This window comes from Notolepis coatsorum (assembly GCF_963971535.1).
Source record: "Notolepis coatsorum genome assembly, chromosome: 5".
Taxonomy (NCBI): domain Eukaryota; kingdom Metazoa; phylum Chordata; class Actinopteri; order Aulopiformes; family Paralepididae; genus Notolepis; species Notolepis coatsorum.
In genome coordinates, this window is record NC_140169.1 from 110,704,241 (window position 1) to 110,724,950 (window position 20,710).

The 20,710-nt window shown below is 42.1% G+C and overlaps 2 protein-coding genes across 3 annotated transcripts in view; both read right to left on the bottom strand.

The window, feature by feature from the left end:
* Positions 1-3,421, bottom strand: part of ppp2r5cb (protein phosphatase 2, regulatory subunit B', gamma b) — a 107,342-nt gene extending 103,921 nt beyond the window's left edge. For both annotated transcript variants that reach the window (XM_084315001.1, XM_084315000.1), the window contains exons 1-2: positions 3,326-3,421; positions 2,715-2,774 (exon numbers count right to left, since the gene is read on the bottom strand). In XM_084315001.1, coding sequence (XP_084171127.1) covers positions 2,715-2,774; positions 3,326-3,352 — 87 coding nt within the window. In that variant the 5' untranslated portion in view covers positions 3,353-3,421. The remainder of the gene's footprint in view (positions 1-2,714; positions 2,775-3,325) is intronic.
* A 4,852-nt stretch (positions 3,422-8,273) lies between these two features.
* LOC311228855 (heat shock protein HSP 90-alpha) lies at positions 8,274-20,174 on the bottom strand. The gene is made up of 11 exons (XM_084314811.1): positions 20,035-20,174; positions 16,815-16,964; positions 15,489-15,855; positions 13,936-14,069; positions 13,464-13,817; positions 13,022-13,187; positions 12,417-12,607; positions 11,148-11,295; positions 10,343-10,611; positions 8,969-9,302; positions 8,274-8,705 (listed from the first exon to the last, which is right to left on the bottom strand). Exons 2-11 carry the CDS (start codon positions 16,962-16,964, stop codon positions 8,596-8,598), a joined length of 2,223 nt encoding a protein of 740 aa, XP_084170937.1. The 5' UTR covers positions 20,035-20,174; the 3' UTR covers positions 8,274-8,595.
* Positions 20,175-20,710: the final 536 nt, after the last annotated feature.

Below are 20,710 nucleotides of genomic sequence, written 5' to 3' on the forward strand. Positions count from 1 at the left end.
CAATTTGAAAATAATGTATGACTGAAGTGATGGAGACCATGTTTGAAGGCAAACAAAAGCAAATCCCCCTAAGATAGCACAGCAACCAGAATAACTGAAATACTGGCTGGTGATTTGATTAAACAGCTTTGTGATAGAATAAAAGAAAATGCACAGTGCATTTCCATAGCTGTGGATGAGTCCACTGACACCACTGAGAAGCCTATGTTCTGAAGAACCATTAATGTTCTGAAGAACTGTTCATGTTCTGAAATGTTATTGCTAAAGAAAGGCGTTGTCAATAAACCTCTCTATTCTTACTATTTTATCCAGTTTTCCTCTCTTTTGTTCTCTCAGTAGATTATAGTTATGAGCAGCAGGCTACCTAGCAAGCATCTCACTCCATTTTGTGTGTCACTTCCTGGTCTGTCTCAGATGAACAGTATTTAAATGTTTTCCGAAAGTTTTCTAGAGACAAGAGGGCTAACCGTTAGTGCCAGCCCCCAGTGGTACAATCCTGGGCAAAGCTTACAGACGACTGAAGGGAACAGAGGTCATGCTTTTAGGGTAATATACTACATGCCGTATTAAACAGGTTGATCTATCCCTCTGACCTCAAGTGTGCATGAGAGCCTATTGCATAATGATGTAACTGATGTCATGGCCCTGGACTGAAGAGCGGGACATAGCTCAGGGCTTAGTTTAGCCTCATTGACTTGTCTGGTGAATCCCAACATAGCCTTCTACTTCAAATGCCTGCAGAGAGCCACCCACACCCAGCTATGTAGTAGAGGACTAGACACAACCTAACTCATCCCTGGATCCTAAACTCTGTGAGCCAAACTGGTCAGAAATCCCACAGTGGCTGAATGTTGTCCCAAGTGTGGAATCTGGCGAATGTGGGCAGTTTCTCATGGCTGGCCCCTCCTGCTTGGGATCCATACGTCAACACACACCTGACAACACAGGGTTCACATCACCCTCTGCAGCTGTGGGGTTACATCAGCCTGGGCCGCAGGGGATTTGTCAAGTTCACTTAAAAACCCAACTATAGTTGGCTGCCTTGCAAGACCACTAGACGCGTTTAGGAGTTGAGCCAGCTCAGCATGACATAGCAGTGAGAGAAATAAAAGCTGAGCTGGACCCCATGATGGGCTGGATTACTGATCCATGTGACCCAACAGAAGGTCTTCTCTCTCCTTCTCGCCACTTCATTAACCCAATGTGGATGGGCTTAACTCCAAACAGTTTCGGCTTTCATAGCACAAATGATGTGCGGGCCCTTGGGACTTGTAGCTCAGTAAGTGAGCGTTAGGCTGAGTGTGTGGCAGAGGGACTGACGGCAACAAAGATTTGAACTGGTCTGGCACCCTCCCTGGTTACACAAAAAGAGGAGCACAATCTCCTGAGCCAAAAAAAGATTTTAAAATGTGTTGGGCAAAGGCCATGGCGTGCATACAAATACAAGGCGGAAGTTAATTGTGTCTGGGGCAGCAAGACAAGTGATATCCAACCACCGGCTCCCTTCACATGTGACCTTTAATAGCTAGCAAAACAAAAATGAAAGTGCTCTCCAGCAAACATTGATAGTGCATGTGAAGGAAGGACATGACCACGCATTATATAACGAGATGTATCCCCATGTTTTTGTTGTCACCCTCCCTGGATCTGAGGTCTAAAAGCCTGGAACTCTAGCAGCTGAAAGCATGACCAGAGGAGGTTGGGGGAGGGGCTTGTAGGGGGTAATACAGCAACAGCTTGCTGCCCTGGGTTTTTCAATTTGACACAAGATTGGCGCATTAGCAGATCTGGATCATTACTGCTGAAACACAACACCATGCTGCAAATAGCCAAGGATTACTGCCTAGAGTCAGGGGGGCAGGGGGCAGGCACACACACACCAGTCAGTCTTCAAACATTTAATACAGGAGGATAACAGGGAACAACTCAAAGTCAATAAACTCAAGCATTTAACTCAAATAAATCAATGCATTATTGACTGATGTGGTATTTTCGGGGATTCATGACCATATATTTGATGTTGGACCATTAATCGACTAGACAAACTAAAAGTTCTTACAACTTTAAGTCAGGAACCCAAGTGAGACTCTCGTTGTGGGACCCACTGGATTAATTTAAACATACGATGAATTACTACCTTTGTGATGTGGAGACTAGACCCACCACCCATGGTCCTGACCCATAATTTAAAAGGGACATTATATTTTCCACATAATCTCACACACCCAGAAACTCTTTAAACAGTTTTGCACACATTCATTTAGTTTGACAGTTATTGAGTCTTAATGAGTTTGAATATGGCCACCAGTGATGTCACCTGGGACACTGAATCATTGTTTTAATTACAGCTCAATTAATTGTTGGACAAGTCTCCAACGAGTTCTCTAGGATTCGTTATTCTTAGATGTGGCCAATGATCAAACCATCAAGGCATGTTTTATTAAATAGCTATGCTTACTACAAAGTAGCTTTAGCCTCCAACATGTAATCAAACATACCAATGAGATGCAACATTATAAAAACATTTAGGTAGATTTGTTTTGTATCTATCCAAAAGGTAATACACTGACTCAGACTAACGTTAAAACAACAGTATCCTTCTCCCAAAGCACAAATGACAGCACTAGATAATCTTCAATGTCACTTGAACTTGTGGCAAGGGTATGACAAAGTCCTATGATCATAATAATGATATAGGTCTTGGATTAGCCTACCTCATGCTCTGAATTTTCTTGTCCTCCACTTTTGCCCACTTTTCCAGACTTAGGGGTCTCCTGAAAAGGAAGATGTGAACTTTATTCACCTATGTTTAGCACTAATATGTCCTACAAATAACGATACACCAATAATTCTCGTAGTCCTCCAAAACCCAATCCAAATCGAATCAGCCATATCACACAATCGGGACAGTAGCTAATATTTTGACTGGGAAAGCCTGCTAACACAGCTAACGTTAGCGTCTGCTGGATAGGTGTTCAACAGCAGTCACACCTTAGCTGAATCTGCAGTTGGGTGTGCGAAGGTATTTGCTTTTTATGAGTATACTGACATAAATACACACACCTTAGATATGTTTGTTTGGGGAAACACTTTTTATATACATTTGGTCTGTTTCCATTAGGTAGAACCACATAACTAGTGCTAATGTTAGCAAGCTAGCCGGTTATGATTGGTTGGCTAGCCTAGGTAATGGGACACTGCATCGATGTGTAGCGTAACATAAACGGCCTTCCGTGTACCGGTATCCTTTATATTCTAAAATACTTTTTCGTACACTGTAGCTACTTAGCTATGTCAATAACATGTCTCCCAACTCTCAGCTCACCTTGTCTTTTTTCGTTTTATTCGGCATTTCACAAATATTGCCGCCCTTGCTCCCCTTCGGACACTCTTCACAACCAGATCCTGGCCAACTCTTCGGGCGGGCGACACCAAAGATAACAGATGAGAAAAGATAACGCATTCAGCAGCGCCAGTGGCATGAAAATGCCGAAACATTTACACAGGCGCTATCCCTATTCGTTCAAACTGGTCTCCAATAGCGGAGAGGGGCAACAAGCCAGCCAATGCCGCGATATGTGTAGCGCACGTGATGAATGACAGGAAATGACTCTGAGTTGCGCCGTCTCCTATCTGGGGTATCTCTGGCGGCACCGCCACACACCGTGGCGGTTCGCCTCATGTTTATATATATATCTATGGTTCGCATATCCTCGTTTAAACGATAGGCTGCTATCTGTCAGGTGACTAAACGTCTCCTTAATGCTAGATCCCACGGCCCGGAAGAACATGTTTACATTTATTTGTACATGTTAATAGGTAGTCTGACGTTCATAAACTATTATATATCACCACTTTAGGAGACCAGAGGGATAGCGCCAGCGCCGATTACCCTGTGTGATCTAGCGTCAACACAGAGACAAAAAATGCTCCGAACTTCCCAAACAGTGTTCTCCAAGCCCGCGTGGAAGAACTCAAAATACAAAGAAACAGACTAAGAAACGATGTAAACATCAAATCCGCAACAAAAAAAATCATCAATGACAAAACTGAGGACAACAAAAACAAACCCTGTGAACTTTGGAAATTACTCAACAACCAACTAGGCTGCAGCAAAAAACTAAAAACCAGGTTTATAAACATAAAGACAGAAAACACTCATCATCACAGACAAGCTGGATGTGGCCAAATACTTAAACACATTCTTCACAAACATAGCCACAAAACTTAATAAACTACCCTCCCACTCAGGGCATTTTGGGGTAGAACACATCCTAGCATACTACAAAAACCTAGGGGTCCGCAAAGACGACTTCAAACTTGAATTGGTAACAACAGATGAGGTACTCAAAAAAACCTGAGCGCCCTCCAACCTAACAAGGCCACTGGCCATGACAATATCCCCTCCAAATTCCTCAGAGACTCAGCAGCCGCCATCACCCCAGTCATCACACACATAATAAACCTCTCCATAAAACAGGCACACGTCCCCAAAGACTTCAAAATTGCGAGAGTGACCCCCCTGCACAAAAAAGGCAGCAAATTAGACCCAGGCAACTACCGCCCTGTTTCTATTCTTACCTCCATCTCGAAAGTTATGGAAAAATAGTCTACGAACAGGTTGAAAAGTACCTCGCGAAGAAAAATCGAATCTACGAATTCCAATCTGGCTTCAGAACATCCCACTCCACTGACACATGCCTTCTCTATTTGAATGACCACATCAAACAAGAGGTGGACGCGGGCAAATACTGCGGCATGGTCATGCTGGACCTACAAAAGGCTTTCGACACTGTCAATCACTCCATTCTGATTGACAAGCTAAAAGCAATTGTTTTTTTTTGATAGTTTATCAGTGAGCTGGAGGCAATCCTACCTGGAGGGGAGAGAACAGATGGTGGCGGTAAACGGTACGCGTGTATATTTTCCCTAACAGACTTTCACTTCCGCGTTCGGGTTGCGCGATCTGATTGGCCACTGACGTTTCTCTCAGCACCAATCGCGTGACGCCTAGTTCTATCACTGGTTAAGCTTGGCGACTTTTTCGAAGTTGGTTAAGGTTAGAGTTTGGTTTAGAGTAGGGCGATAGACCACCAGCCCTGATTCCAAACTCTAACCTTAACCAACTTCGAAAGAGTCGCCAAGCTTAACCAGTGATATAACTAGGCGTTAGCTAGCTAGCAGGCTGTTAGAGGCATAACTATAACTGTTGACAGAATCCGGCTATAGGGCGACAATAATGTGGTCAAGAGGCATGGTTTCTATCTTGAGCCTAAATGTCTAAATGTCCCTATGCCTAAGTGTCATGTATGTTGTGTATGTCATAAATGTCTATATGAATTGAAAATGGGGGACCCTGATGTAAACAAGACAAACGTCTTTCTCAGGTCTGCATCCCCTTAACAATTGTGTGTATTGAGCCGTACGGTATTGTACCCCATTCTGCAATCTGTTAAATAAAGTTTTCATTCATTCAGCCTTATCTGGCGTGGTTTATTTATTCACATGGCAGAGCAGCAGTTCTACAGTTCTCCTCTCACTGAGAGGCTGGGGGAAAGAGGAAGAATGGGAGGAGACATCTCTATTTATACTCGTCACCTGGTGGTGTTCCTGAGTGTCTCCGCCTAGAGCGCCCTCTAGTGGAAAGTTATATATGCAGTTAGACAGTTACTAACAATCCTACACAGAACCTCTGACTTCAACAATAACCATTACTGTTCCTAATTTATGCAAATGACATGTCATCAGTTTGTGACTGCAACTTGTTCCTGTTCGCGGACGACTCAGCCCTGCTGGTCTCTGACAAGAACAAGTTACAGGTTGAACAAACCCTCAGCTCAGAACTCGGCAGAATCTGCACCTGGCTCGCTGATAACAAACTATCATTACACCTGGGTAAAACAGAGTCCATTCTCTTCTGATCAAATAACAAACTCAGCAAGACCAACGGCTTCTCTGTTACAGTGGATGACAATATTGTCACAAGGAAAGATGAAATTACATACCTTGGTTCCATCCTAGAGGCAAATCTTTCCTGTGACAAAATGGCAACCAATGTAATCAAAAAAGTCAACCAACGAACAAGATTCTTGTACCGGATCTCCTTTCTGGAAAACAAAAATACCCTGAAGACTCTAACAGGAGCACTCATTCAAGGGTACTACGACTATGCTTGCACCTCATGGTACCAAAGCACCTCAAAGGCACTAAAAACAAGATTACAAACATCACAAAACAAACTGGTCAGACTACTGCATGCTTAACCTTACTCCTAGAACCCACCTCACCCCGGCCCATTTTGACAACCTAGGATGGCTTAGAGTAGACGACAGAGTACAGCAACTTGCAATGGGCCTGGTCTACAAGATACACTACACCACTAAGGTACCCATGTACATACATGTCGAAATACTTCCCAAAGGTCAGTGAATACCATGACCACAACACCTGAGGGAGTTCCACAATTCAAGTCCAACCCAGATTCGGCTCAAACAAGGGACTAAACACGTTCCGCAATTATGCCACATCAATGTGGAACGCCCTACCCACAGCCGTAAAAAATGTGAATCACTACCCATCTTCAAAACCGCTCTCAAAGAGCACCTACGGGAGGCTGCAATTCGAAACTGGCCCCCATAAATGTCTGAACCCCCCTCCCACCCTCCTAATGTAAGTTCCCTCCCCCTCGTATGTAATATGTTAGGATGTTTACCAGTACTGTATATTTGCATATCTTGTATGTCACAAATGTAACAGTACTGTATATCTGTATGTCATAAATGTCATGATTAGATTATTATATCTGTATGTTGTGTATGTCATAAATGTCATTATGAATTGAAAATGGGGGACCCTGATGTAAACAAGACGAAAGTCGTTCTCTCATGCATCCCCTTAACAATTGTGTGTATTGAGCTGTACTGTACCCATTCTGCAATCTGTTCATTAAAGTTTTCAATCAATCAAACCTTTTGACATGGGGAGCTCCCGTAGCTCACCGCATATCTCGGCGCTATTTCTGCGGCGGGGAAAACCGTGCTCGTCACGGATCTGGGGGACACGAGTTCGATTCCGCTTCCCGCGTACCCGCCGTCATTTCTCAGAATGTCTTCCCCTGCTCTACATCCCATTTCAACCTGTTTATGTCGGTCATGCTTGACCAGAAAAGCGATAAACGCAAAAAAAAAAAAAAGTAAAAAAAAAAAAAAAAACTTTTGACATATTGAGCTGTGGAAGAGATTGGGAGCTCCCTGTCGTTGAGACATCACAGCGACCGAGCGACGGTTAATTTGATAATTGTTTCATGAGCCCTAATGGATCAAATAGCCAACAACTCACTCCTTCTAACAATATTTAATTTAGTCTGAAATGCTGATCTCTGGGTTCACTCATTTCCAGTTTTTGTTAAAAGAAAAATTTAAACATGTTAAATTAGAAATTAGCTATGAATGAAAGGCTGGTCCATCTTGTTGCTAGAGTAGACGTTGTCTTCATTGAGTCCACATTTATTAATTTGGGAATTTTATTATTTGCATGCAGCCTGATGTTATAATCTGTCATTTACAAATTATAATATAATAACTGGACTTTTTGGAGAAGTCTTTATTTAGCATGCAGGCAGACACACACATGCGATGAGCGGCACACACACACAGGAACACACACATGCAGTTAGTTGGGTCGCCGATGTGATTCAGTCTCTGCACTTGACCCATCCCGTCGTCCTTCCCCCCCCCCAAGGGCAGCCAGATAGGGGCATCGGTGAGGGACCAATCCAAGTGCTCCTGTCCGTTTTCATCAGGGACGCGACAGCGTTAGCGATTTGTTGTGCATGTTTTTCCGTTGGGTTTCTCTTATCGGGGGGGGGGGGGGGGGGGGGGGGGGGGGGGGGGGGGGGGACCCTTGCGAGCACAGGGAGAGAACATGCAAACTCAACACAGAAAACCTGGCAACGCGGAAACCTGGTGCCCAAGCGGGAATCGAACCCTGGACCTTCTAGCTGTGAGGCGACAGTGTTAACCACTACACCACTGTGCCGCCAAAATTAACTCACCTCATACATTTGCACCAGACTATAGTTAACTAACTGGCTCCAAAGAATCCCTTTACATTTTAAAGAGGTGTTTTTCTTTCCAATTTGAGTGTGAACCACACTCCAGTCCAAACACTTTTACGTGATAACCAGCTCTGTATCTGTATCTATGCAATGCACCAACACTCTCTTTAAGTACTTCAACAACAAAAGGGCACCTGGTTAACATGGTCAACTTTATTTTTGAATTCAACTATTTTAAATAACAGTATCAACTTTGATATTTACAGTAAAAGTCAGAACATACAATAAGAATGTTGGAATGTCAAATACAAAAAAAAAGCAATAATACAACTCAAAATACAAAAATGTGATTAGACTTTCCCCAAAAGAAAAGAAAAATGTAGGGAAAGCATCTGAACTGCATGTGGTCAGTGCAAGGGGAGGTAACGTGGGGCGGCTCAAAAGGGGCTATTCCAGGCTTGTGAACAAAATCAAGACTTTTATCATTTATACAGTACTATTGCCAAACGCTAACAGGTAAATGACACAACTGGCTCCGCTTAGTCGACTTCCTCCATCCTAGATGTGTCATCGTCACCTTCCAGAGGGGGCATGTCCCCAGTTGGGGCAGAGGCGGGCTCATCCGAGGGAAGGTCATCCTCATCAATACCTAAGAGGGAGAATAAGAAAAGCCATGAGCCACTAAAGCTAGATAAGGAGATTTTTCATTTCCATTTGATTAGTACACTTTGGTGAATTTGCAGTAATTGCATCCTACATCAAGAGAAAACATTATAGAAAGCTGCTTTGTTTGACATTAAAGTGTAGTGTGTTGTTTACTTTATTATGCAACATTCTTTTGGTAGTTTGCAGAGGTCAGTGTGAGGAGTACTGTTACACACGACACAACCCCATGAACGTCCAGCGACTCACCTAGACCCAGCTTGATCATCCTGTAGATGCGGTTGGAGTGGGTCTGGGGGTCGTCCAGGGTGAAGCCCGAAGACAGCAGAGCAGTCTCAAACAGCAGGATGACCAGGTCCTTCACAGACTTATCATTCTTGTCTGCTTCTGCCTTCTGCCTCAGCGTCTCCAAGATGGGGTGGTCAGTGTTGATTTCCAGGTGTTTTTTAGCAGCCATGTAGCCCATGGTGGAGTTGTCCCTCAGGGCCTGGGCCTTCATGATCCTCTCCATGTTGGCCGTCCAGCCGTAGGTGCTGGTGACGATGCAGCAGGGGGAGGAGACCAGGCGGTTGGAAACGGTGACCTACGTGGGAAGTTAATTATTAGTCATATTCAAACCAAATATTGTGAAATTCACCCAACATTTAGATTAGGGACTGTATAAATCCTTGTATATCTTCCTGTACATTTTACTGTATATTTTAGAATGTATATACAGATTTTAGAATGTAGATCTTTGACTGTGTATTCTTATTTTCGACTACCTAAATGTTTATTGTGAGCGATCTGTGGTGCTGAATTTCCCTCGGGATTAATGAAGTACTTATCTATTCTATATTAGTCTATGAGACAAAATTAAGTAAAGTCAATCATACAATATCCAGTGCTTTCTCTAAACAATGGTATAGGGACACGGTGCCACTATGTGTTTTAGTTTCTTTGCAGTGAAAGCTTTTGGCCAGCTTAGAAACATGCATCATTGTCTAATACATTATTGCTCTTTTACTCTGTGTGTGTGTGTGTGTGTGTGTGTGTGTGTGTGTGTGTGTGTGTGTGTGTGTGTGTGTGTGTGTGTGTGTCTTTCCCAGTGAGGCAACGAGTTTGAAATACCATCTACAGGTCTAGCTATGCTATCTTTGTTAATTATGCTATCTAGCAGTGTTGTTAAAAGAGACAAGTCCCAATGAGCCATCTTTCAATAAAGAGTTACATCAGATAACAAATGTATTCCCACAGCGAATAGCCATTAAATGTTATTGAAGACTCCTGTGACCCATAAATATTCATCTTTACTTCCACTAACCATTTTATCATGCATTTCTTTATGACCACAGCCCCTACATGTTGCTATGTATTTATTTATTTTTCATTTGTGTTCATCATTGTGATTAATCACGTGATCAATGCATAAAAAAAACGTTAATAATTTGACAGCCCTAGACTTTATGCAGACATTAGCTGGCTAATCACCAGTTGTGTGATTGATTCATTGTATTTGCATGTCCTGTTTTGCCAACCATTATAATACCACAGACCACTGGCCACAATTGTAATGATAATCACCTGTTGTTTGCAGACCAAGATGTCTATGATCGAATACTATGAAGTGGGCTGTTGTCTCACCTTCTCCACCTTCTTCTCCAGGATATCCTTCATGATCTTGCACAGGTTCTCAAACTGGGATTTCTTCTCCTCCTGCCTCTTCTTCTCATCCTCATCCTCAGGCAGCTCCAGTCCCTCTTTGGTCACTGAAACCAGGTTCTTGCCTTCAAATTCCTTCAGCTGCTGAACACAGTACTCATCAATAGGCTCAATCATGTAGATGACCTCCAAGCCAGCTTTGCGAAGGCGCTCCACAAAGGCAGAGTTGGCCACCTGGTCTTTGGTCTCACCTGAAACACAGATATATATACACACACACACACATTTAACTCATCTGAGATTAATATAATTTATTACATGGCGTTTTAACATTCGCGAAAATGCTCGATTGTGATTGGTCAATAGCGCTCGGTTGCCCATAGCAGCGGTCAGTTATTTTTCGATAACTGACCGCTGTCAGGTGCAACCGAGCAATAATGACCGCTGTTCGCAGCCGGAGCAATCAAGCATTTAGATCGCAGTCATGAAAGCTGCTCAGCATATGCACAGCTGCACTCATCAGTGCAAGCTGCCGGCGATGACAGCGCGGAGCCACGGAACAGAACAACTGCGTCTGCATTTGATCTCGTCTTGTCGATGGTGTAAAATGAATTAGGTATATTGTTAGCCATGTAATAAGCGGGATAATGTATAGCTATACTCGGTCATTGTCGCAAAATAATCGACCTTCACTGCGTTTTTCTAAACTCTGTGTCGGTAAATTATTTTACATACATTATCCCTTACTTATTTTGCATTTACTCAAGAAATGAATGAGCATCCTCACCAGTGATATAGTAGATGTGTTTCTGAGTGTCCTTCATGCGGGTGACGTAGTCCTTAAGAGACACCAGCTCGTCCCCAGAGGCTGAGGTGTAGTAACGCAGCATCTCCGACAGCCTCTTCCTGTTCTGAGAGTCCTCATGGATGCCCAGCTGAAAGAAAAACATGCAGAAGAATGTTTTCATTCAGTCCAGTCTCTTGTTGATGTATTGTTATATTTGGTCACACCTTATTCTTACACAGTAAATTTCGCAGAGTAAATTGTACTCAGTTTGAGTAAAATTTACTCTGCGAAATTTACTGTGTACTTAGTCTACAAGAACCAGACATTTATCACAGAAGACTACAATCCAGATATCTATTATAGAAAGAAGTCTCTCAGATGAGGCAGGAGGCTCATGTTATATGACAATGTGTGTTGATCCTCGCTACACCTTGAGAGCCCCTACTCCCATTTCATCAGAAGATGGCAGTAAGGAGCTCTGAACAGGGCTCAAAGCAGCTTATCTTGGAGACAAGATGGCGTGAGGATCAGACAGGTGGCTAGTGGTTTAAAGGTCAGTAGGACAAATACAGGTGTCTTGATAATTTATTCGCTCATGTTTCTATGCTATTAGCACTCCTAGCATGGGGTGGTCCTCTCTGGCAGAGACATGACTTGCATTGGCATCAGTTTCTGTATAAGGCCATTATTGGTGATCTCCCACCCTACATCACTTCATTGCTGGATTGGAGCTCTGGACCTAATCATACACGCTCTGGTGATTGGCTTACGGTTCCCAGAGTTTGCACTGAATTAGGAAAATCTGCTTTTAGCATCTGTGCCCCAGACACATGGAATGTTTTGCAAAGCACAAGTCAATTCATTAGTATATATTGGTCAGTTCTATATTTAATAGCAAACAATCTCACCACAGTCTGCAGTTGTTTTTAATCATTTTAAATGTTTAATTGACTGACTTTCTGTTTCTACATAGTTTTTTTGGTATTTGTTATGTGTAGTAGTTCTCACCCTCACTGTAAACGAGAGCCTGCTCTCAATGATCCTTCAATATTAAATAAAGATTGAATTGAATATGGGTTCACTTCAGCCTCATGACATGTAATGTCAGAGCCATGTTGTAGTGGACTATGTTGGGGAATCAATGAATATAACATTCCCACCCCTTACCCATAGTGCTATCTATCCATGTAGAACCAAAGCTCTCCAGAACCCATTAATAACAACGTTGCCCTACTTGCAGCATGTACAGTGTTAAGTGAGGTAACTGACCTTGATGTTCTTGGAGAACTGCTCGTAGCACTTCTTGTAGTTCTCCGTGTCCTGAGACAGCTCGGTGAAGAGCTCCATGCACTTCTTGACCAGGTTCTTGCGGATGACCTTCAGGATCTTGCTCTGTTGCAGCATCTCTCTGGAGATGTTCAAGGGGAGATCCTCGGAGTCCACCACACCCTTGATGAAGTCTGATGAGGAAAAATCAGCTCACTGTAATAAGTACCTATAATATCAAATCAAATCAAATGTATTTGTAAGGCCCGACAACACACATTAATGTCCCCATGGGCCGGACTCGTCTTCTTTAAACAAGTCAAGAAGAAACATCACAATAAATCAAGATCAAAACAAAAACACCATAAAGTCCAAACATTTTAAATAAATAAAAGAAATGAATGCAACATTCCCAGACATACCCCACGCGAAGGTAAGGAAAAACTCACTAAAACTCCCTTATTAGATGTCGGTGATAGTAGTGTTGCAATAAAACAGGCGAAACAGTTATACAGTTACCAATATATCATCAAGGGCTTGGGGACAGAGGGGTGATGGAAAATACTAATACCGGTAAGTACTTATTACAGTTACAGTATATTACATACTCAGGTATTCAGGGATGAGCTCATCGCAGTTGTCCATAATGAAGACCCTGCGCACATAGAGCTTGATGTTGTTCTTCTTCTTCTTGTTCTCAAAGAGGTCAAAGGGAGCACGGCGAGGTACAAACAGCAGGGCGCGGAACTCCAGCTGGCCCTCAACTGAAAAGTGCTGTGGAAATTAAAAGGTGGTTAAAGTAATCTTTCAAATTGTGAAGATGGTATTACTTGTCCCCTACATTGTGGGGAGCGCTTTGAGTGTCTAGAAAAGTGCTATATAAATGTAATGATCATTCGTTCACTTGTACGAAGATGCCGGTAATGAATGAATTTGGATTTTCATGTTTAAAAGATATGTATATCAATTCAGGGGCTTAACACAAATTATATCACAAAAACAAAACAGCCATGTAAGTCTAGATATTGTTGGCATGTTTGACTTTGTCACCTTGACAGCCAGGTGGTCCTCCCAGTCATTGGTGAGACTCTTGTAGAACTCTCCGTACTCATCGTTGGTGATGTCGTCAGGGTTACGGGTCCAGAGGGGCTTGGTCTTGTTCAGCTCTTCTTGGTCAATGTACTTCTCCTTGATCTTCTTCTTCTTCTTCTTATCTAAGGAGTGATCACTGTGGTCGTGGTCGTGCTCCTCGTCCGAGCCAACGTCCTCAATCTCAGGCTTGTCCTCGTCCTCATCCTCCTCCTTGTCCTTTTCTTTTTCCTTCTCCTTCTTCTCCTTCTTCTCCTCTTCCTCCTCCTCCTCTGCCTCATCGTCACTCACCTCTTTGTCACGCTCCTTCTCCACCTGAACAAAGAGAGAACATCAATCACGGGGCACGTCAAAAAAGGTTCCTGTCCCGCCTGGGCACAAAGAGAATGAAAAATAAGAGCATTTCAATAGCTGACAGCCAACAAGCGCTTACAAAGAGCGTGATGGGGTAGCCAATGAACTGCGAGTGCTTCTTCACAACTTCTTTGACTCGTCGCTCTTCAATGTACTCCGTCTGGTCGTCCTTCAGGTGCAGGATAACCCTGGTGCCACGTCCAATAGGCTCGGCTATGAGGGACACAAATACATAGAACAGGAAGTTAGTGGCCAGAAGCATGGCTCTAGAAATATGCTGCCTTTTCTGTACATAAGTACAGTTCATATTTGACTTGGTCGCATTTTTGTGTGTGTGTGTGTGGGAGATGCAGTCATGTAGGCTCATCTATTTTATAGAGTAGATTATAGAGTAGACATGTTTTTATAAAGTTATCCTCAGTCGAAGAAACAGAAAGTGAGGATCTGGTCTGAGAGTTGATGCAGGTCTGAGAGTTATTCTCAGTTATTCTCCCATCTTGTCCCAATCCTGTGACAAATTCTGTCTCCTTTCTTGTCCCAATCCCAGTTCAAATTAATAACATGACTCCTATTCCATATGTAATGCAACAAATGCAAACAATGGCCCGACCGGCGGAACTCCCATTCAAATGTCATCACAGGGAACAACTATATATACGTAGATGGCGACAGTCCATTGCAGGCAACTCTAATTTGAAATAGCACAACAGTCACAAACACAAAACCTGTAGAGACCAAATAATTCTCTACAGGTAGACAGATGCGTGACCCAAAACACTGACCCCCTCCCAACTGGTTTTTCCTCAAGGGAGGAGAATTATCCAGTCATCCAGTTTAACACTACCTACGGTATATCAAAAGAGGACATATAGATATAGGCCATCTATATTTATTTTTCAAAAAGAGTTCATGGCAGAAAATTAAGAATGAAAAACAAAGAAATAGCGTGCAATTAAAGGGGCAGTTCACCAATTTTTTATTAGATTTTATATACAGTATATATATATATATACACCCCCCTTACCCATAGTGCCATCTGTCCATCCATATATTTTTGGTGTGATTTGATAGCTCCAAATCACACTGAAACTATCTGGATGAATAGATAGCATTCAGGGGTTTTTGGGAGTGAACTGCCCCTTTAAGGTCCTGAATACTGAGCAGCAAAATAAAAAGTGTTGTGCTGGTGCCACCAACTGAGAAAGTTGGTCGGGAACAGTTAACAAAAATCACCATTCAGTTCATATCACGGTTTTGGGGTCAGTTTTCGGTTCGGTACAGTTTCGCGAGGAGAAAACATTCCATTGCTAATTCAAATAGTATTTGGTAAAAAAATAAAAATAAAAATTATTAGCTGAAAGCATAAGGAAAACATACTTCTATACGTCTATTATCAATTATTTGTTAGTTATAGGTGGTCTGAAGTAGTCTTACTTAGTATTCTTATAGTAAATGAAAATAGTCAACGGCCAGTTACAAAATCCCTCCATACACCCCAGAAGTGATGTATTAGGCTACAGCAAAGGGTTCCACAGTACCAAAGTAAACCAAACGGTGAACCAGGTGCCCCGAACCGTAAGTGAAACTAGTTTTAGTTCAGGTAGCTAATTTCTTGACCTTCTTGTCACTTACAGTTGTCAACCTTAATAGTGAAGGAGCCTCCAGCTGATGACTCCCAGATGTACTGCTCATCATCGTTGTGCTTGGTGATGACGGTCACTCTCTCCGCCACCAGGTAGGCAGAGTAGAAGCCCACACCAAACTGACCAATCATGGAGATGTCAGCTCCAGCCTGCAGGGCCTCCATGAAGGCCTTGGTGCCAGACTTGGCGATGGTTCCCAGGTTGTTGATCAGGTCAGCCTTGGTCATGCCGATACCGGTGTCAGTAAGGGTTAGGGTGCGCTCCTCTTTGTTGGGAATGATCTCAATTTTGAGATCCTTGCCATCGTCCAGCTTGGAGGGATCAGTGAGACTTTCATAGCGGATTTTGTCCAGAGCCTAAAGACGTGCACAATCAATTTAAGTTTTTACTTTCAATAGTCAGTTTATTCAACTCTGTGTCGTGCTTTTAAGTAGGGTCGAGTGTTGTGTAAATGAATAATAAAAACAAGATATTAACAAAAACGTCTCTGAAAATTTGATCTTCGATATTTAAAAGGGATATTCATTTTGGTTTGGTTCTCACTTTACATTATCATGGAGTTCAATGCAATGAAAAGCAAATTGATTATTTATCTTGTGATTTTGCACACATGAACATAATATTGTATTATATATTGATATAAAAAAACAATTCCATTTGATTATCGTGATATACATTTATTTAAAATCGTCCAGCCCTATTTTTAGGCATAGTCACCATTCCCTTTCTTAGGCCTGGTCCACACATTTAAACGTAATTTTTTCTATGCAGTTTGGCCTTTTGCCCCACATGCGAACTCCGTTTTAGATAACTGAAAACGAACCTTTTTAAAAACTTGCTGTCTAAAAGAAAATACAAAGTGTATTTGTGTAGACAGGTGAAACCAGAGCTTGTGGAAAATACTGACATCATGACTAATGGCCCTGTCGTATATGGATTTTTATTTTTATTTTTTTAATAAATAATCGTATTTTCTATGCAATCAGGGCCATGGAGAGCTCCCTGGTCCAGAACATTTAATGTGAGTGTTTTTGGTTGTTGTGTGGACTGAGAGATTTTCTGAAACACTGTTGGTCTGGAACAGATTACCCTTTTCTTTTTTTTAACAAAGGAGGAAAAACCATTTTTTCAAAAATACTTGTGTACGTGTGGACTAGGCCTTACATAATTAGATGATGAAATTACAATGCTAACATACTTCTGTAGTTCTGGCATTGGCCAAAATAAGTCAGGAGAAAATGTTGCCTTACTATTGCACAAGTTTAGTACGTAGTAACTAGCCTCAGTCTGATACCAAGAGATTACAATAACTTACATCTGAGGAGTTGGAGATGAGCTCTCTAAGGAAGATCTCTTTATTGGAATAGAAGGTGTTGATGATCAGAGACATCAACTGGGCGATCTCAGCCTGAAAGGCAAATGTCTCTGCCTCCTCCTCCATCGGCTGGTCATGAGCCTCAGGCATCTGAACAGAGGGGGGAAAGCACACTCTTGTAAAAGAGATTTTTAATCTCAATGAGACTTTTCTGCATGGTTAAATAAATAAAAACATACACGTTGTACCTTAGACCAGTATACATATCTGTATTGTAATGTGCAAAGAAAACGCACTGATTGCCTGTCAGACTGCATTTATTTGACTCTAGCTTGGTGTAGGTGGCGTGGTCGTGTACCTAACATTTGCTTTGACCCAAAGTAAAAGGAGGCTAGAAATGTCATAAGCAAAAACATTATTCAATTTTAACTGATTCCTCAAAGCAATCAGAAGAGAGTATTTTGTGACTGCAACTTATTGTAGTAGACAAATTTGTGTTTCTAGTTTCTAAATCCATGGATTTGTCGTTTCTTATTTCTACATGTGTAGATGACGATGTTCATTTGAATCTCTGCATTTAAGCAAAAGACAGTTGATAATATGCAGCATTGATCCACAGATCATCAGGTCTAGGGTGACATTGATTGTGAATTAACCTATTGAAAACCCCGCCCCACTCTTTTCTTGATCCTCCAATCACAAGTGGTGCTTCCCAAAGCAACAGTTGTGATTGGAGGATCAAAAAAGAGGGCAAGGTTTGAGATAGGTCAATTGATTGTGAGAGAAGTGGCACCTGGCTCATCCAAACTTCCAAAAAAATACAAAAAATAGACCACCATTTTCCCTTATTTGATGGCGCTGTTGAAGCCATTAATTGAATCGATGGAAACACTGACAAGTGCATCAGTAATAATGGGTTTATAATAGCTTACACAGACAGGTGGTGCGACAGACTGTCCTCACTGTTCTGCTCACTGCTGCAATTCATGTCTGTAATCCATCCACCTGCCTCTACCCATGATGAGTGACTTTTGTCAAGAAAGGTACTATTGCATGTGGATAGCCTATTAGCCTTACATACATCCATCACCTATACATATATCATAAAAGCTGATAAGAGGAATTTGTGTTGAAATGATTCCTTTATATTGTCTCGCACATCTTCGATTGATAGGATCGCTGGAAATAGGGCGGTATGGACATTAAAACTAGGGATGCACCGATGTACTGCCATCGGCCTAGTATCTGGAAATAAGATGACATTTACCGATGGCGATGGTAGTAGTAGCTAATGTTTTTGTTGAGCTATGTAAGTACTGACAAATGATTCTCAGGTAGTTGTATAGCAGGCTAAAAAGGCTTTTCAAACAATTATTCCCTGGCACAAAAATGGGAATAAATAATAACAAAAACTAAATAAACTATTTTATCATTTATATTTTTAATCATTTATATCGGCCCAGAATTTCACAATTGGTGAATTAGTTACAACTGATAGCACTAAAGACTGAGGTACATAGCTGTTACACACACCTGTCACTATAGCAAGGCAGTCATTATTAACTAAAATGACCATCATGGAGAGAGAAGTGGTTCTCAAAGTGGGGTCCGGGGACCCCCAGTGGTATCTGAGGGAGTTCCAGGGGGTCCGGTCCCTAGCAAAATGAGGAACAGTTTAATTCCACTAATATATTATTCACTAGAAGTTAATTGTACAGTGAGTCTGAGAGAATGTATAAAATGCTTGTGCTCTCCACTTATCTATCGACCTACAGTTTACAGTTGTGGAATTCTGGATTAAATCATGGAACAACAATAATATTGTGAGATGGCGGTCCCTGGGGAACTATCTTTGCCAATTACATTTGGGGTCCTTGACAAACATGAAAAGGTTTGAGGACCACTGATACAGAGCACATCATGGTATGAAGTGTCTCGGCTTCAGTAAAGAACACTCCACCTGCTGGTTTGCGCGGAACATGACATGATTCTAGAAGCTACCGGTACTCTCCATCACTTTCTGTTGGGATCCCGAGCTCATCCAAACAGCAACGGGTTTGAAATGGATGATATGATGATTATTACTTAGATAGATAAATACATGCTGAAGTGTTAAGACTCACTTTCGCCTAGAGACATACGGTAACATACCTGCCAACATTAGACTGAAAAAGAAGGAGATTTTCTGCGTATTCAAGCTTGCCCCAGAATAAGATTTAGATTTGTGTACAGTATCCCGCCCATACCCCAACACTAGAAACCAATAGAAAAAAATACAACTACTTTTAATTCCTTATTTATGGAATATTTATTTCATTTCAGAGCTTTATCCGCGTCCATTCTCTCAACGTGTCGGAGCGGAGGCGCACTGAGCAGTTCGTTCCTCGGTTGCCAAGTTTTGTAGAAGATTAGTAGTCGCTCGCTCTCCTAATTTAATCTGGCAGGTAATGTGGACCATCTTCCATTCTTCCCGTTGAGGAGAAGCGCGTGGAATCATGAGTGCCAGGCACGCGGGCCACGCGCACATTCGGTTCGTTTGTGTGAGCGTGGAGTAGGGTATATCTGCAGAGCCGCAAGCCCAACGTCTGGGCGGGCCTTCGGGGCTTGTACTAGGTTTTACTGTGCGAAGCCCCGCCTCAAACCTAGTACAAGACCCGAAGCCCCTCCCAGACGTTGGGCTTGCGGCTCTGCAGATATCCCCTATTGCAAGTGCCTGCCAACCAGCTGGCCGCGCTGTTCCACCATCATCTCATCTGATGTGTGGACATGTGGTGGTTGCTGTCATCGAAGTATAGATGTCTAATTTAAATGTCATTAATGGCGATTGGTTATTATAACGAGTAAGGTTATACCATGGGAAATAAACTGGGTCACACACCGCACGAGTAACAATTACGATTTGGATTCGAATGGTCAAGTGTGGCCACTGGCCACATTGATTCAATGAGAACCTGCAGTGACCAAAATTATACTATCAACATTATCGTTGACGTTAGCTATGTTAGATGTAACGTTAAGTTAATAGTTAGTTACGTATTACTTGTCTTACGAGCTAACCGGGATTCTCTTCAAATAACGTTAATAGGGATAACAAAGGCTAACGACAACAATTAACGTTAGCGAACATAAAAGTCGCCCAACGTTATGTGTCATCAAAGTCTATCAAGTTATTCACATGTTGTTTAAACAGTAGAACACAATATATATTGTATGTATTTACCTTGCTCTGCGGTGTATAACTTAAATAGGATCCCGCTCTGAGATGTTCTGATGTGTCTTCGACTGCCCGGTATGAGATGGAGAGGAGAAAGATGGTGAAGCAGCTGAGTGGGTTTTGTACTCCGACCTAGAGAGTGTTCGAGAAATCCTGAGCTTCCAGAACCGTCTGGAATCTTCCTAACTTAACGCGTCTGTGTGCGCTGACGTCAATCGCGTGCGTCTCTTTGAGCACGCCTCTCTTCCATTCAATTCAGTTGAGAAGGCGGGCTCTAGGTGCAACGAGTAGCCTATGATGTATATGACAGACTAACATCTGAAAAAAACTGAAACCCAAACATTTCAAGGGTAAAGCAACTGGCATTAAATAATATAAAATGAGATAGTCTATACTATCTGTATGTCATGTATGTCATATAATATATGTTACGATAAATTGAAAATGGGGGACCCTGATGTGAACAAAACGAAAGTCTTTCTCTGGTCTGCATCTCCTTAAATTGTGTGTATTGAGCTGTACTGTATTGTTACTGCCCATTCTGCAATATGTAATAAAATGTTCAATCAATCAATCAGTCTTTTTTTACCAACATGCAAACACCTCACAAGCTCAGTAAGAGAAAGAGAAAACAAAATGTGTTTCTAAATCAATTTTTATTACAAATTTGCATTATCTTAAT